This window comes from Lacerta agilis, chromosome 16, assembly GCF_009819535.1.
Source record: "Lacerta agilis isolate rLacAgi1 chromosome 16, rLacAgi1.pri, whole genome shotgun sequence".
In the NCBI taxonomy this organism is placed as follows: domain Eukaryota; kingdom Metazoa; phylum Chordata; class Lepidosauria; order Squamata; family Lacertidae; genus Lacerta; species Lacerta agilis.
This window is the reverse complement of record NC_046327.1, coordinates 19,454,865-19,472,954: the sequence shown is the minus strand read 5'-3', so window position 1 is coordinate 19,472,954 and position 18,090 is coordinate 19,454,865. Positions and strand designations below refer to the sequence as shown.

The following is an 18,090-nucleotide window of genomic DNA, read 5'->3' as shown; positions in this document are numbered from 1 at the left end:
TGGTCTTTTACTATGTGCTATGGCCATAGGGCTAATGCAATAAATAAATTGATTGATTGATTGATTGATTTGGCATCCTTACACATTTCTCTTTCAGTTTAATAGAACAGGAAGAGGGAAGCAGTTGCCCTTTCAAAAATTCTTCATTCTGTTTGCTGTTGTTTTGGTTTGAATTCCTGCATCATCCCAGAAAAGTCCAATACTGAATCCTCTTGAAAAACCCCTCTTGAAAATAGCCTGCCATTTATATAGATATCAAAGGCAAGCAAACTACAGTAGTAGAAAAATCTCTGTGGCCTCCAAGAACACCACAGCACAGCAATGAGAAAACTGGAGGCAGGTTGAATAGGGCTGACAATGTTTTAACAGTGGAGGCAGTGGTGGTTTCATACCACTGCTCCTATTTGTAATGTCAACTAATGTTCTAGCCGATACAGGTTTCGCAATTGTTTAGCAAAGTGGTCGAAGCCATCGGCTCCATGTATGCATGAAACTATCCTGAGGATGATGTTTTTCCGACCAGGGGTGCCAACTTTAATAAAATATTGGGGAGGGGGCAAGTAAACACCGCCCCATGTAATCGATCACAAAATGTGGTGCACAGACACCATTCAAATATTTTATTGGGGGTGACAAAGCTCCCTCAGCCCCTAGGAGTTGGCTCCTATGCTTCTGCCTGTCATGTAGATGAATGCAAGAAGTGGAACCAGGAGCGGGGTAGCACCTCACAGCGCTAGAACAGCATGCTAAAGGAGTTCACCCGACTCTCTCCCTCCATCCCTACAACCTTGAAGAAGTCGCTTGTGCAGTGACGCCCTTGGGATGGGGGAGAAGGACGTACAGTCAGAGCAAAGACTAGGAAGGAAGTCAATCCTGGAATCCTACCTGCATCTTTGTTCCAGACAGCAAAGACTCGAAAAACAAAGGCACTGAATGTAGCCGCAAAAAATCCGCGCCAGTAGTTACGAACTGCAAAGTAGGTGGAAGTTACTTCGATGCTGAAGAGCACACCTATGGGGAAGAAGGATGTTCTCAGCAATGCATAACAGCAACCACAACCTGCTCCCAGAGTCACTTGAGAATACCTTGAATTCTACTCCCCCAGCGCATGAGTTAACAGGAACTTGCAAAAGAAAATAATAGCAGGGTTGTTGTGTTTGAATTGTTTCACCTTTACATGGTTTCCTTCAGCTAAGGCTAAGCAGGAGCGAAAAGAAACAATTCCCAATTTCAACAGCACAGGGGTTTCCAAACTTTCTGCTTTGAAGAAACCATCTCTGCTGAGGGAACCCTGTGCAGGGGATTTGTGGATCATATTCTGTGCATCACTTCACATGAAATTATGGATGGTGTGTTGGTCCTTACTGTGTGAACTGAAAGTGCTGGAAAACTCTATAATAGTGAAACAATCTGTTTTCCTGGGAAGCTCAGTCACCATTACAGATGGTCTCAATGAAGAACTATCGATAAACTTCCAATAAAACGGCAGAGTTCCCCAGAAAGAAGTTTGGAAACTTCAGTGGAGTGGGAACTCCTTCCCAATTGGTTTCTTTCCATACTGCTACACTAATGGGTGCTTCTCTGAACCACAGCATCAGCCCTGGACACAGGATTCCAAGGTAAGTGTTTGGCTGGAATGGTATGAGAAAAAGCCAATATGGAAACAGCTTCTGTGCTGCCAGGGTACCTGTAGTGGGTGTGCTGGCCAGTTATCCAAAAACCAAATGCTTAAAAAAACATAGCTAGAGAAGAAGGTAGATTGGGATCTACTGGTAGATCTCTGGGTGATTTGCTGTAGATCAGCAATGGTTTCTGACTCCCAACTGTTTAACAATGGCAAGAACAACATGACTTTCCCCACATAAATTAGGTTGCTGAAATGAAGAACGCTAACCAGGAGCGGTCTTTTGTGTGAGGTAAGGATGTTCAGTTCCAGTACTGAAAAGCTAATTCCTATACTTAGAGGCACCCTGTTTTTTTATTCACCTGTATGTCTCTCGGTAGATCGTGGGTTTCTAGTTTAACAAAAACAACAACCAAAGAGTCCTACCAAGCCTGGAATCTGCCTGCCTGCATTAGAAAAGGAATTTAGAGATGGGTTATAATTTGGGGTGGGTGGGGAGGAGGAACGAAGCAATGTTTCTAGCGAAAGTTAGACGATAGCCAGCATTCACTTGCCTCCCAGTGGTGTCCCGAAACAGCAGCCAACCCCTACTGCACATCCCACAGTCAGGACATCTGTGTAATAATATGGCTGCTACTGGTGGAAGAGACATGAGCGAGGAGAAAGACAAAGACACACACAGACCACACAAAGTGAGACACAGAAGCAGAGAAAGGAAGAATGAGTGACAGAATTGGTAGCTAGGTCAAAGAATGATCAATACTGTAGAAGTTATCTAACAACACACACTGAAACCACTGGAAGATCCTGTATATGCCAAGAGTCCCGCCTCATTTCTCATCAACACACAAGCTTGGGTGCACTTAGCAAGATGGTGATGTAATACCAAAGGGATTCATGTAAGAGACAAGGCCTCAGCTCTTGTAAATGCAGAATTCTCCATCTTTCCAGAGTCACATGGAATAATGTATTCAGGTGTCAATTGTTCAAGAGGTTAAGAGATGTAGTGCATGTTACACATTTCACAAATCACACAGCTCCTACCCAGAAGTGTAGGAAATTGCAATGGTCATGCGTGAAAATTCAGGGCATGTGTCAACGGCTGCATGTAAATGTGTTAGGAAGCTACAATAGGCAGCATCTTCCCAGTGCAGCACTTGGCACATGTGTAGGATATACACACTTCCCTGCAATAAAACAAGTTATGAACAGTTCAGAGGCATTCGATGGAAAATGGCAGATAGGTGTACAACACTTTCCTTTGTGAAGTTTGGACAAGGAAAGATGGGGAAGTTAGAGCCATACACCATGTGCAAAACTATAATATGGTATGGAATTGTGCTACTTCAGAAGGGAAGTGTGAAATGGAAATACTGTAAAGCTCTCACTCATTTCTATCTGGATAGGCAGTTATGGGAGAAGAATGACAGAGAAGGTAGTACCCCCTGCTGTATCCATGCTAACAATTTTATTTTAAAAGCACTCCAGATTTTCCCCAAGATGCAAAAGAAATGGGGTAGGGGGAAGAGAAACAGTGATGAGAGAGAGAGAGAGAGAGGAGAGAGGAGAGAGAGAGAGAGAGAGAGAGGTGGAAAATAGGGATTGTCCCTGAAAAATAGAGGCAGCTAGATCATTGGCATATGTGAATTATGTCATTCCCTGGAGGAGCGTCTCCACTCCCATCATTCAGTACGAACACTGCGGTCCAGCTCTGAGGGCCTTCTAGTGGTTCCCTCTCTGTGAGAAGTGATGTTACAGAGAACCAGGGAGAGGGCCTTCTTGGTAGTGGTGCCCGCTCTGTGGAGCGCCCTCCCATCCGATGTCCAGGAAATAAAGAACTGTCTGACTTTTAGAAGACATCTGAAGGCAGCCCTGTTTAGGGACGTTTTTAATGTTTGATGTTTTATCGTGATTTTTAAATATTCTGTTGGGAGCCGCCCAGGTTGGCTGGGGAAACCCAGCCAGTGTTGGAGATTCATTCCCCGTGTGCAGTCATGGGATTGTTGTCTTTCACATGACGGTGTGTGTTTTGATTCCACAGGAATGGGAAGTGATGGAAGACAGGATGTTTGTATTACTGTGTTTCCTGAAGTGGGACTGTTGTCCTTTGTCCTTTCTCTCTTTGCTGCCTGATGCTAGAGAGAGAGGGAGCCATGTTACAGAGCTCTGTGTAGGTTATGTGTAAATAAAGTAGATTAGCCTACATGCTGAGTTACTGAGGTCGGTTACACAACTGTGCACACTCTACGGATCCCTAAGTGTGCTGATGTTTCCTGGCATCAGTCGCAGTGTTGTTTGGGCTGATGAATGCTTATGAAGCTTGGGCTGAGGAATGCTTATAATTTGACAAAATTATAAAGACAAAAGTAATACTGTAAATTATTATTATTATTATTATTATTATTCCCTGCCCAACACATCCTTGCACCAAAGTCACTTTCTATTTCCCACAGGACGTCCCTTAGCTGCATTTTCTGTTTCTCTGTTGGGTTACGCGAGATAAAAGAACCACACCGCAGCACCACGACGGTTGTCAGTTGAGCAGAAAAACACGGCTTCCATTCCAGAAACTTCCTCAGTCAGGAGCGGGGTGGGTGGGGTGGGTAAATGCCTGGTATAAATACGGGAATTGCACTTGCCTCCAAGAGGAGCCCCGAAGCAACATCCAACTCCAACTGCGCAAGCCGCCACCAGGAGGTCGAGCTGCCTGTGCACATTCTGGAATAGAGAGCCCAGCCAGAGAGAAGCATGCCAGGGTTAGGAGGGAGCACAGCCAGAAGGTTAGTCCTCTCCTCCCTCCTCCTCCAGCACAAAGCAACAGCGAGCAGCAAAATCAGCCTTCTCTCATAGAGGAAGTGAGCAGTGAGCCAGTCACTACACACAGCCAGCACCTACGGTGACCCCGTTCCTTTCTATGCACCACCAAATACTATATAGCCTATGTGCCAGTTCTCCATACTAGCCTGGCAGTTATTGGAACGTTATTGCGCATCCAGTCACCAAGCCAGCCACTGCTACAGAGCTCGAGCCTCTTTAGTCGTTCAGCCAGCGTTGTGTGCAATAAGCTTCCGGAGCCACGCCAGCCTCAAAACACAACTGCTTACAACAACCACGTTTCTTACTGTAATGTTTATGTGTTGTTATTATTTATTTATTTATTTATTTATTTATTTATTTTTTAAAGCCCCCATCCCACCACCCCTCCTCCAGACGTCTTGATGCCTGCTGCTAATGCACAAGCTTCGATGAAATCATTCGTGCTTATTTAGAGCTGCTCAACCACACAGTATATATATATGGGTAGTAGTGACCAATGTTTGGACCTTGTGCGCCAAAATACAAAACACTATTTCTGGGCAAAAAAAGTGAAATTCCGCAAGAGGAATAAATTGTGCCAGTGTACGGTGTTTTATGTACATTCCACCTGTTTTGCAAAATTTCACTTCCAAGATTCAGGCTTGCAATAATGCGGATACAAGGTTTTTACAAGGTCAGGTGTTGAACAGGACAAGTAGAGCCATGGGTGAGGAATAGGAGGATGTGCAGATTATCAAAGGCCCATCCCCAGCTATCAGGAGCCCTGTTCAAACCCTCTTTGATTTCTGATCCTTTGACAGAAGTCCTTTTAACTTTTTCAGCAAATGGTTTAGAAACCAGCAATTTTGTTTACAAAGAAGCTGTGGTTTTCAGGGAGCCAAGTTTTGCTTCCGATATTTTAGGATTTGTTGTTTGTTTTTGTTTTTTAAATAAGAAAATAGGGTGACCCTGATTCTGACTACAACCAGGCATGGAGTGGTTTTAGCTTCCAAAGCTTTTTTGGTTCTTGATTCTTGGAGGGTTCCTCTGTATTGACAGCTAAACCTGCCACTTGCTGTCATTTCCCTCTTGCCAGCTAGTCTAGAATTATTCTGTTTTTTATTCATTCTGGTCCTGCCTTCAATATTCTGGGCCTCTGAGGCTCCCCCCCCCCCACTTTGACAGCCTCCATCACAGACCAGATGGAGCATGCAGAACACTTACCTCATACACACCGCAAAAGATGGACATGAACTTGCTCAGGATGGCAGCACAGATGCTGGCAATATGCACAAAGGGGCCCTAAGGAAGGAAGGAAGGAAGGAAGGAAGGAAGGAAGGAAGGAAGGAAGGAAGGAAGGTAGGTTGAGGAGCATTGTTCAAGTCAGTTTTATGCCAAAAAGCAGCAAAGATTCTGCCTCTCCTATCTGTTTTTATCACTCCCACACCCGCCAACATCTTTGTCAGACTCTCTCATGCCACTGAAAAGGTACACTTTTGAAATCTACCTTTAGGCAGCCCATGCGTGGTTGGCAAGATCATAAACGTAATCAGAATGACAAGGTGAGTTAAAAGGTCCTTAATGGGAGAGGAAGAAGGTTAGGTTTGTGTCTCCCTCTGGAGCCTGAGAGAGAGAGGCCTCCAGTCGAAGGATCGTCTGCTTATTATTTCAAAACAATGTGTGAGCATCAGCCTTCCCCACCTCAGCAGCCCCTGGGTCACATGATAAAGCTCACATGACCGCCTGCCTGTTCTTTCTCCCCAGCCCTCCTGGCCCTGTCCTCATTAGGACTTCTCCATCTTCCAACCTTAGCTTCTACCTGCCTCCTACCCCAGGATTCCTGCATCGCAGGGAGTTGGACTAGATGACCCTTGTGGTTCCCTTCCAATCCTATGAGTCTGCCTACTGACCCTGCAGCCACTACACCCATCACCCCCTATGCCCCTTCCTAGGAGCTTGACCAAGGGCAACTCTTCTGCCTGGCCTGTCCCTCTAAGAAATTAGAGTGGCTGAGAGCCACCATCAACCTCCTAAGGCAGGCATCCCCAACCTGTGGCCCTCCAGATGTTTTGGCCTACAACTCTCATGATCCCTAGCTAACAGGACCAGTGGTCAGGGATGATGGGAATTGTAGTCCAAAACATCTGGAAGGCCGAAGATTGGGGATGCCTGTCCTAAGGCAATATGAAACAGACGGCCACAATTGGAAACTGCAACAAAATGTTGCAGTGTGGGGTGCCGCTGTTCAGTATCCCAGCTGTTTCATTCTATTCTCTCTTCCCCAACAGCTGAACAGCACTCTGTGGCCACTAAGTACCTTCAGTCCTCAATGGGCTGTTTTGGGTTCCCCTAACAGAACATCTTTCACTTTAAACGCAGTCGTACCTTGGTTTTCGAACAGCTTAGTTCACGAACAACTTGGAACTCGAACGCCGCAAACCCGGAAGTAGGTGTTCCAGTTTGCGAACTTTGCCTCGGAAGCCAAATGTCCAGCGTGGCTTGCGCGGCTTCTGAATGGCTGTAGGACACTCCTGTAGCCAATCGGAAGCCTAGCCTTGGTTTCCGAATGTTTCGGAAGTCAAACGGACTTCTGGAACGCATTCTGTTCGAAGACCAAGGTACAACTGTATAGGTTTCTATTTTTGCAAACCTCAGGGTTTCCCCAAGCCTTCCCTTATGTGTAGGTGGTGCTGTCTGGGCTTCATTAGCAACAGCACTCATAGCCTCAACATCAGAAATAGAGGTGATGGGAATGAAATCTGCCTCCCCAGCATTAATAATAATAATGATAATGATAATACTGTATATTCTGGCGTATAAGACTACTTTTTAATCCAGGAAAATCTTCTCAAAAGTTGGGGGTCATCTTATACGCCAGGTGGAGAATCTGTGGTCGAGTATATCTCAAACTCTATATTTTAACTGGAAAAGTTGGGGGTTGTCTTATACGCTCAGTCGTCTTATATGCCGGAAAATACGGTAATAATAATAATTGCATACTGCCATATACCTGCAGGTCTCAGGGCAGTTACAACATACAATCACAAAATACATAATAAAAACAAAAACAACCCAGTAACCTCTCCCCGCCCCATCACATTTTAAAAAGGCATTGGACATCAATCAGCAAAAGCTCTGGTTAAAGAGGAACATATAATGAAATTACACCCGCTGCCTTCTGCAACTTGCCCTTCTCCCCTCCCTGTGCCCAGGCGGTGCTCACCTCTTTCCCGACAGGTATCCCACTTCCTAGGCCAGCTGTCAGGCTTACAACTTTGGCCACAAAAGCTTTAGGTGTGAGGTATTCCTTGAGGACGACTCCCCGCATAATGGTTTTCAGCTCAGGGATCCCGGAGCCTGAACAAAACAGAAAGGACAGGTGAGGAATGGTGACACAGAAGGGACCATGTGCAGAGAGACAGAGGCTCAAACTACAGGTGACAAACACCTGTTAGCTGAAAACAAGGTTGGCTCCTATTGCAAAGAAAGCAGGGGGTTCTGAACAAACAGGGTATGTGGGGAGCGAAATTCTTTCCCCTCTCTGCAGCTAATCTCCACCCATGGTCCCTCTCCTGATGTCATTCCCCTCACCCCACCTCAATCTTCTGGGAGGAAAATGCCTAAGGGAATTAAGAGGCAAGAACAGAAAAGATCAGCTCCCTCTGACTATGGTCCCTTCTTGCTCTAAAAATTGGAGGCGGGGGAAGACTGCACACATGACTGGGACAGGCCTAGGCTGAAAAGAAATGGATTTGTTGCTGCTGGATAATCTAAGAGGAAGAGTAGAAGAGTTTGGATTTGATATCCCGCTTTTCACTACCCGAAGGAGTCTCAAAGCGGCTAACATTCTCCTTTCCCTTCCTCCCCCACAACAAACACTCTGTGAGGTGAGTGGGGCTGAGAGACTTCAGAGAAGTGTGACTAGCCCAAGGTCACCCAGCAGCTGCATGTGGAGGAGCGGAGACGCGAACCTGGTTCCCCAGATTACGAGTCTACCACTCTTAACCACTACACCACACTGGCTCCTAACCACTACACCACTAAGGGCCCTCCAAACTGGTGTTTCATTGCAAGTATATTTTCTGCAACATGTTCTTAACACAGTAACAGTGCATTGGTGGTGGGTTTATTCTGGTTTATAGAATAATAATAATAATAATAATAATAATAATAATTTTGTTATTTATACCCCCACCCATTTGGCTGGGTTTTGAAATGCTTCCCCTGTGCTACCATGTTATTGCTTTCTGGAGGAGCGATAGCACAACAAAGAAGGAACAAGAAATAAACTAGAACATTTGTGGTGCGGAAAGTGATGGAATTCCAGCAGGAAGAAGAGTTTGGATTTGATATCCCGCTTTATCACTACCCGAAGGAGTCTCAAAGCGGCTAACATTCTCCTTCCTCTTCCTCCCCCACAACAAACACTCTGTGAGGTGAGCGGGGCTGAGAGACTTCAGAGAAGTGTGACTAGCCCAAGGTCACCCAGCAGCTGCATGTGGAGGAGCGGAGACACGAACCCGGTTCCCCAGATTACGAGTCTACCGCTCTTAACCCCTACACCACACTGGCTCTCAAGGAAGTTAAAGTTATGTCCTAGCTAGAAATGAAGCAGTGCACACCATCCAACTTTTTCAGATTAAAAAACGGGACACGCGTCTTCAAGGATGAACTCCCGGGCAAGTCACATGATTCACGCCACAATCACAACCCCCAAAGTGCTTGGGGGGGAGGCGAGATTGCGGTGTGAGAGCATGTAGCATCCTAAATGGCCGCCACGATTTTGCACTATAAAATGAGATTTCCCATTTTCTCCCGGGACACTTGATGGGTACGGCAGTGTGACTGCCACCAAACTTTTGCAGGCACAAACTGCACTGAAAGAGGGGTTGTTTGTGACCTCCCCGACAGCATCACAAGCACAAATCATCACAAATGCATAACAAAAAGGATGTCAGGAAGCGTCCTTCGCCTTAGACAGACAGGCAAATCTTCCCATCCCTTGCTCTCTCTCACCCACAGCCTGCGGAGAGACAAGTTGGCAGAAGAGGGCAGCAAAGAGGATCAGGACGAGGGGGTAGGTCACCCAGGCCAAGTACTGCATAGGGATACTCGGGTGCAGCGAGTTGTACATCCACTTGTAAGCTGTAGAGGGGGCGTAAAAACAAATGCCAACAACTTCAGAGCCTGAAAAGAATCCAATGAGCAGCAAACTAAACCAAATTCCCCAACCTGGCACCCTCCAGATGTCGGGGATTACAATTCCCATCAGCCACAGTGCTGGAGAGAAATGTTCATTGTGTACTTCATAACTGATTGGAGTGTTATGGTTACCCAATCTCTTAGTATGTGTCCCCTGCCTCCCTGAAATACAGCAGGGGGGTGTTTAAGTTGACTAGAGCAGCAGTATACAAACAGATGAGACTGGTTGCTTTCCTACCTGGGGGGGGGGAATGTGGAGTTTTTGAGGGGGAGTTGATGCTGCAGATAAAACACTTACAGTGGTACCTCGACTTACGAATTTAATCCGTTCCAAATGCACATACGTAGGTCGAAAAATTCATAAGTCGAAAAAAGCGATTTCCCCATAGGAATGCATTGGAAATGAAAAATTCGAAAAAATTCATAAGTCGAGTAAACCGCATCTAAAATTCGTAAGTCGAGTAAACCCCATCTAAAACTGCCAACGGATGTCCTTCGTATGTCAAAAAATTCGTAGGAGTGCGGGCACTTTTTTCATTTGTAAGTCGAAAAATTCGTATGTCGAGTAATTCGTAAGTCGAGATACCACTGTAAATGCTTTTGTTGTTGTTGTTGCAAGGGCACCAAGTCCATGGCTGAGTGGATTTCAAAGCCTTTTTGCACAGAAATGAAAAGGGGGGAGGGGAATGCCATGCCTGGTCTTGCACTGAATGTAGTACAGTGTTACCTCAGGTTACAAACACTTCGGGTTACAGACTCCGCTAACCCGGAAGTAGTACCTCGGGTTAAGAACTTTACCTCAGGATGAGAACAGAAATTGTGCGCTGGCGGCACAGCGGCAGCAGGAGACCCCATTAGCTAAAGTGGTACCTCAGGCTAAGAACGGTTTCAGGTTAAGAATGGACCTCCGGAACAAATTAAGTTCCACTGTATTGCCAGCTGAAGATGAGCTGGTGAAAGACTTACGGCAGTAACATAGCTTATTTTACAGCTCATGAAACTTGAGTTCTTTGCATGGTTTTAGGGTTGGCATTGGGGGAGAGCAGGGCTCTTGTGCCTTTAACAGCTACTGTATGTGGCAGCAGATATTAAATATAGAAAGCCTTTTGTAATATGGAACTCCAATTAGGAGGAAAACATCACCTGCTGATATTCTGAGTACTTACAGAGTTACAGTTCCCAGAAACCAGTAACAAACTACAGAGCCCAGAACTCTCTGAGGGGAAAGAAACTGCTTCCAATGTGCTTTAAAGGTATAGGGTGTACACAACCACAGTGGGAGATGGAGGAATAGCAATTGTGGGATATACCGGTATGCGGAACAATGGGTTACAAAAGTTGGGTGCCTCCTCTTCTCTCTGCCGAGCGGTGGCAAGAGCCCATGGGATTTCAGGCACTCACCCAGGGTCTGTGTACCTTTGGAAAACTGAGACACGGCGAAGACTGTCGTAGCTTTAAGAAATATGGTTTATTCATCTATTCCCTCTTCCTCTTCCCAGACCATCTTGCTCAAAAACTCTTCCCTGTCACCTCAAACACACACCCCATCACCTTGGCAACACCCGTCTCCCCAGGCCAAAGGATTCCTCTCCGGTGGTCCATCAACCCCTTTTACCATGTCAACAGATTTGCTCTTTGCTAGGCCAGCCAGGCTGGTTTGCATAAGCCAGCCCTGGGATTCCTCATCTGGCACAGTTCTGCAGCTTGTACTTTCATTCATATCCCAATTAATCGAAATCTTATAATGTATTAATTTATAGGGTTTAGGGGTGGGGTCCCCCAATCTATAACACCTGATTATGCAGGAGGCACCAAATGCCTGCCATAGCTGTTTGCCTGTGTCCCTGTCACCCGCACCCCATTCCCCTAACTCTCTTGTGACTACTTCAGCTCTCAGTTCATATTGTGCATCTCAGCAGGGGTTGGGGATTCCCCTCGGGGGTCACTGAAGCTGGAGCCACATGCAGACTGAATGCTGCTCCCTGACTCTGTGTAAGGTAAAGGCAGCCACGGTAGCTATTACTAAAAGCCTGGATTCAGGAACAGGGATCTGGATGTATTTTCTTCAAATGGGCAGGTGAGAGTTGGTGTAGATGGGTGAGGAGACACCCTCCTTCTGCTCATAGCTGTCTACACAAGAGTACATAAATGCCTTTGCAAACCTGGTCTGTTTTTTTAAAGACCTTTCAAACTTCACACAGATCTTCTCCCTTTTTATTGCTCTTCCCAGCAGCCTGTAGCATAGATTCAGGTTATATATATATATATGTGTGTGTGTGTGTGTGTGTGTGTGCGCGCGCGCGCGCGCATTGTCTCTTTTTTCAAGTTGCGTTTTCTACAGATCAGTTTCATTTGTTGTGAGACATTAGTGTTACATACACCAATTACATGCCCTCTTAAACAATCCAGTAGTAAAATCAGCAGCAACTAGGCCCTTGACAACCTTCAAAAACCTCCTCCTAACAACAAAGGGACATGGCGAAGGGATGATATCCGCAATAGACAAAATACTGCTCCAACATCGCACAAAACCCCTTTACGTAATCAAAAAACAATAGGAGGGTGACATAGGCTATGAGATTAACCCCACCCTATGGACTAGAACAGGGGTAGGCAACCTAAGGCCCATGGGCCAAATGCAGCCCAATCGCCTTCTAAATCTGGCCCATGGACGGTCCAGGAATCAGCATGTTTTTACATGAGTAGATTGTGTCCTTTTATTTAAAATGTATCTCTGGTTTATTTGTGGGGCCTGCCTGGTGTTTTTACATGAGTAGAATGTGTGCTTTTATTTAAAATGCATCTCTGGGTTATTTGTGAGGCATAGGAATTCATTCTCCTTTTTTTCCCTTCAAAATATAGTCTGGCCCGCTACACGGTCTGAGGGATGGTGGACCAGCCCATGGCTGGAAAAGGTTGCTGACCCCTGGATCAGAATGTGGTCTAAACCTCCCTTTAAATCCATATCAGCAAAAATAAAAGAACTCACTCTGAAACTCACAGGTGGTACCTAACACCACAGAAACTAGCACTGATACGCCCAGGAGCCTCACCAAAATGCTGGAGACGATGCACCTCCACAGACACATACTTCCACATGTGGTGGGAATGTCCTAAAATGCAACTCTTTTGGATTTGTGTTATTAATGAAGAGTTTGTGGTGCAAACAATGTACCCCATGAACAACAAATGAGTTTGGTTAGGATCGCAAAGGGTCAGTCCACCTACCTTGCAGGCTCTTGGCACTGGAGTAATCCACCCCCCAGCTCACCAGTGCCATGACAAGACCCAGGAGGATCAAGAAGATCCAGTCTTCTCCCATCTTCTTGGTAACATAGTTCTGGATTCTTTTAGCACAGGCTGTGGAGGATAAAGAAATTTCAGACCATAACAGTGCAAACTGATGAAAAGCTTCTGGACACGAACCAGCCAAAGTTCAGTATTTCACAGTCCTATTTATTTCATTGGGAGAATTGGCATGTGCTTAGATCTTTCCCACAGAAAGCAGTGCCACTGAAAAGAGCCAAACTGACACTAGACTGTGCTCTTTTCTTCTTGTATAGATGACGGTGCACCTTAAACTGGCTGGTGGTCCACTTTATAACTCAGGTAAAGCTTCAGTACTTGGATATCAGTTCAATCAGCCTCAATAAGTTGAACAGGATCAAATCAGCTTCAATCCATGTATTTCATCAAATATTGGCTGTGCATTTGACTGAAAATCAGCAAACAGTAGGCTTAAAACAAACAAGAAAAAATAATAAATGTTTCCCATTTCACCTAATCTGTGAAAATTGTAAAACTGGCAGGCCTGAATAGCCCATCTAACAGGACATTACATGTTGTACATTCAAAAACAATATGATAAAAGCCACATCATGGTGTCAGTCACTGGTCTCCTTCCATGAACTCCTACTTTCCAGAGCTCAAAAATATGTGAGGCATTTTGAGAGTAAGTTAGCATTTCTGAATTATCTCATTCTGTATATTAATGGCCCTGAACACCCTTACATTCACCTAATCCTTTTCTTGAGCCAATTTATTCCACTGTCTTCCTACTGCTATGGCCAGTCATTCCTGGTGGTACCTTCCTTTCAACTGTAAGAACATTTAAGCTTTTTGTTTCTACCTGCGTTCAACATGCATATTTGTAAATAAACTCAAATGCTACAGAATCAACCATAAATATACAGCAACCTCAGAAACCAAACACAGGAAGCTGTTCCTGGAATCCATCACCTTGCTGGGAAACGAGTAGTGCATAATAGTGCAATTTAACCAGTTAGTCACTTGTGAAAAGTTCCTCAACTCTTATCTCAAGCCTGTTTCTGAAAATCTAACGCTATCCTCTGTAACCCATGCAGCAGGTGTGGGGAAACTCTGGCCTTCCAAAAGTTGTTGTGGGACAGTACATCTCCCATCAGCCTGGGCTATTGTCTATGCTGGCTGGGGTTGGTGGGAGATGTAGTTCAGCAGCATCTGAAGGGCCACAGGTTCCCCACCCCTGCCACAGTTATTTGGTGGGCAATGTGCAGCTCAGTACACATCGGTGTAGTAGGAAGGTTCTCCTGAAGGTAGATAGCTTCCAGAACATGGAATGAAAGTACCAACGCTTTCTGTTCACCTCTGGGATTGTTTCATTTCATCCACACAAACACACACCCTGACACAATTAACTCCATCCATTTTCATGTTGGATAGTGTACCAGTGTGGAAAGCCCGTTGGAAAACCAGAGCTTCCCTGAGGCCTACCATGGCACTTGGAGTAGCGTTCTGCTTTCACTTCAGCCTGGCTGACTCGCTTCAGGGGCCCCTGGCCATTGCGTTGGGGCCTCTTCTCCCCCAGGAGTTCATCTTCTTCCTTCTGGGAAAGACTGCAGAGGTTGTCTGTGTACTGGCCATAGAGCTGTGGACAGAGGAGTGGGCAGTTAGTACAACCAAGTCACTCATAAGACAACAAAAAGAGGCCAAGGGGACTTGATAGCAGCAAGACGCCATAGGTGGTTTCCCTAGATCTGTGCCGTCTTTAATTTACATCTACTTTAATGATGTGAAACTAGCAGACTGTAACCACCTGATGAATCTGCATGTGTGATCAAGCCATATCTCTGGAGAAATGTTGGGTCCAAACTAGATGCATGTAACAGTCTCCAAACTTGTGTTTGTACTTTAAAAAATGAAAAAACTGCATTGGAATGTACAGCCCTTTTCTGTGGACCATTTTTCCAATTATGATGCTTTCCCATCTGTAAGGGACAAGATATGTACAAGATATGTGTGTGTTCTGTGTACACACAGATCCTGCTTTCTGAACAGAATGCATTCCCAGGAAAATCATTCATTAGGTGAGTGTTTGCATAATGAGCTGGCAATTTCCATTATTTCCAATGGAAACATTTCTAATCTGTGATTTGTCTCCTTCTGTTCCTGGTTTCTGCCCAAAACAGACAAACAAAGGTGATTTGTCTGATCTCTCCTGCTCCCTAATCTTGCTAATCTCCCTCCTTCCCTCCATGGTTTCTGCCTGAAATGACTGCCGGTGACCAGCAAAACACAAACAATTAAGGAAGTGGGCAAACTCTGGACATTCGGATATCTGAATCAACCATTTGTGTAGCAAAGTTTGAGTATAATTATTTGTGTTCAGATAACTGAAATTTTGCATGATAGGCAGACCTGCATGTACAATCCCTGTAACCCATGTGATCATATCATTTACAAATCATTATCATTTACCACTGTGTAATCAGTTCTTTGGCATTAAAATCAACAGACCAGCCAGACACAGGAAATAAGCCAGTGCTGCAGAGCAACAGGAAGAAAATAAGATACATTATTTTCAAAATGACTATGATCAACAATAAATGGAAGATGCTGAGGCTGCAATTGTGGGATGTGAAACACGGGAGCAGTCAAGTACAACATCCCTAGAGTGGACATAGAAAGGGGGATGTCTGTTTCTCCTGAGCTGAAACAGACTTCCTCTGCATAACTAGAGATGGGTGTGGCTTCACCTGTGCAGGTAATACAAAACCACAGGCTAGCCACCATTTTCTCTCTCTTTTCTACTCTCTTTCAACGGAGCAACATGTCCTTAGGCAAGCTGCTCTCTTGGCCTCCACCCAAGAGACTAGAAGGAGCTATCACCCTTAAGGAATAGTCTCCTAATGTATATTGTATTTTCTAAGCTAAAAGTCTGCCTTCTGGGATTCGATTGTGAACAGATGATACTTGTAAGTAAACTCTTTATACTTTTATAGAAGGTGTCGTGTCTTATTTTAGGAGGGAATTAGAAGGGGAAAATACAAGGACAATATTATTATAGAGACTCTAGCGAGTCTGAGCAAGCTATCCGCTGTGTGTGTTTAAAAGGGGTATGAAAACTCTGCTAAGTTCTGGGACTTGTTAACACAAGTTGGAATAGGATATAATAAACAATATATCCTCTCCTGCATCCCTAAACATTCCCACAATTTTTAAAAATCATTTTTATCACCAAATGGAGCCATTGTACCCAGAAAGCAATTGTTCCTCATACTTCTGCAGAAGAAGCTTGGAAAATTATCATTCCAACTTTCTGTGTAGACATTTCTGTTCATATAGTCTTTCCACCACCCATGCCAGCGAAACAAAATGCAGCTGCCCTCACAGAGTGGCACAGGGTTGAGCCACAGGGGTGGCATGAGAATGCAACAGGCATCCCCCCCCCCAAAAAAAATTGCCCTTAAAAATGCACCCTGGGCCACTGCCCTGGCTGCCCCGCCCATGCTATGCCACTGGGATAGCCAGCCACCCGCACCCCACAAAGACTAACAGATCCAACAGATTTCCAAAATATCTAAAGGATGATGCAGAATACTATGACAATGCCTCTGTCACTGCCCTGGTGGAGATGTGGAACGGAAGACAATCTGGAGCATTTGACAAGGTTGCTTCTCAGCATCCTCTCCCCAAAACTCTCCATGACCTGTGCTGGGAGAAAGCTTTACATCAATTTGCTGGTCTATGAGGAGGCAGGAGGGATGGCGATGAAGAAATCTTTATCCGCTGCTGCCATGTACTCAGAGGCGGATCTAGCTGCTCCAGTACCCGGAGCGGTGTGCATGCGGGGGCAGGGCACACCGCCCACGGGGGCAAGCAGTGAGCATCCCAGGGGGGTGCCGTGGCAAGCGGCGAGCGTCCTAGGGGGCGGTGTGGCTATTTCATCCCCCCTCAGGGATGACACCTGGGGCGGGCCACACCCCCTGCACCCCTTTCCTCCGCCAGTGCATGTACCCAGTGAAGCTCATCCTTTTAGTCTTCCAACTTTCTACTACTAATATTGCACCTTCAGCTGTTACTGAGAATGCCCTGCCACTAGTATGTAGTGCAGGCACCCCAACCTGCGGCCCTCCAGATGCTTTGGCCTACAACTCCCATGATCCCTAGCTAACAGGACCAGTGTTCAGGGATGATGGGAATTGTAGTCCAAAACATCTGGAGGGCCGAAGGTTGGGGATGCCTGATGTAGTGAATGCTTTGGGACCGATTTTAGGGCCCGAATAAAGGGGTGCGACTATTATGAGGTGGCGACGATGATGCGTTGAAATACGGTATTTTGTTCCAGCCCCGGTCTTTCTGCCTAACCTGCCTCGCAGGGTTGTTGTGTGAAGTCCATTTTGGAGGCTTCTCCCCACTGAGCAATCCACTCCTGGTGCTAATTTAAATGTGGCCGTTGTTTGAAATCGCACTTCTCTGAATTTTGCGATGCAGTTCTCCAACCAAATAGATGTGTACAAAAACATGCCCATTAAGGAAATGCAAACATAAAAATGTATATATTGCTGAAAATGACTTATGGGAATGCATTGTATTAGGGAAGGCTGCTTGCAAATGTCCGCACATTAGGCAAAAATGTATAGAAAACTGGGTATACTTTTGGAGAAATGTGCTCTCAAATGCCAACCTCTTTTCACGAGGACTTTCTATTAAACACACACACACAAACTGATGCAGATACAGTATGTGGTGAACCGAACTTAAGTTTGGGAAAACAAGAAACTGAAAACTGTCGAGATTCATCCATCCCTGGTCAAAACAGCTTTCATAAAGCACACTGATTCTGTAAAGCAGAAAGGTAAGTTGTCTAAACTAAATAAATCAATGTAAAATAAGATTTCCAACAGTAATAAATACGAAATTTATTCTTATGTTCTCAACAAACTTTTTTTTTTTTACAGGCACATCAGATCACAAAGCACAGACAGAATACTTTAGCACCGAACCTCAGAAGGAAGCACTACTATTTTCAGCCACCGAAGAGACAAAGCCGTTCCCAGTGGGAAATAACACAAGGCTGCAATATATTTTATAATGGGGCTCAGTGAGAAACTCTGGAGTGGCTGTGTCTTGTGCGTGATCTTCCCCCTAGTGGTTCTAGGTGAGTTCTGAGTTGCAATAAAATAGAGGAGTAGTAAAAGAGGATTTTC

At 45.2% G+C, this 18,090-nt stretch overlaps 1 protein-coding gene across 1 annotated transcript in view; it reads right to left on the bottom strand.

The window, feature by feature from the left end:
* CLCN1 (chloride voltage-gated channel 1) overlaps nt 1-18,090 on the bottom strand; it is a 65,349-nt gene that overhangs the window by 25,948 nt on the left and 21,311 nt on the right. Inside the window, 7 exon segments of the mRNA XM_033173171.1 lie at nt 886-1,011; nt 4,264-4,342; nt 5,645-5,722; nt 7,644-7,777; nt 9,437-9,565; nt 12,851-12,982; nt 14,375-14,528. Of these exon segments, the coding sequence (XP_033029062.1) occupies nt 886-1,011; nt 4,264-4,342; nt 5,645-5,722; nt 7,644-7,777; nt 9,437-9,565; nt 12,851-12,982; nt 14,375-14,528 (832 nt within the window).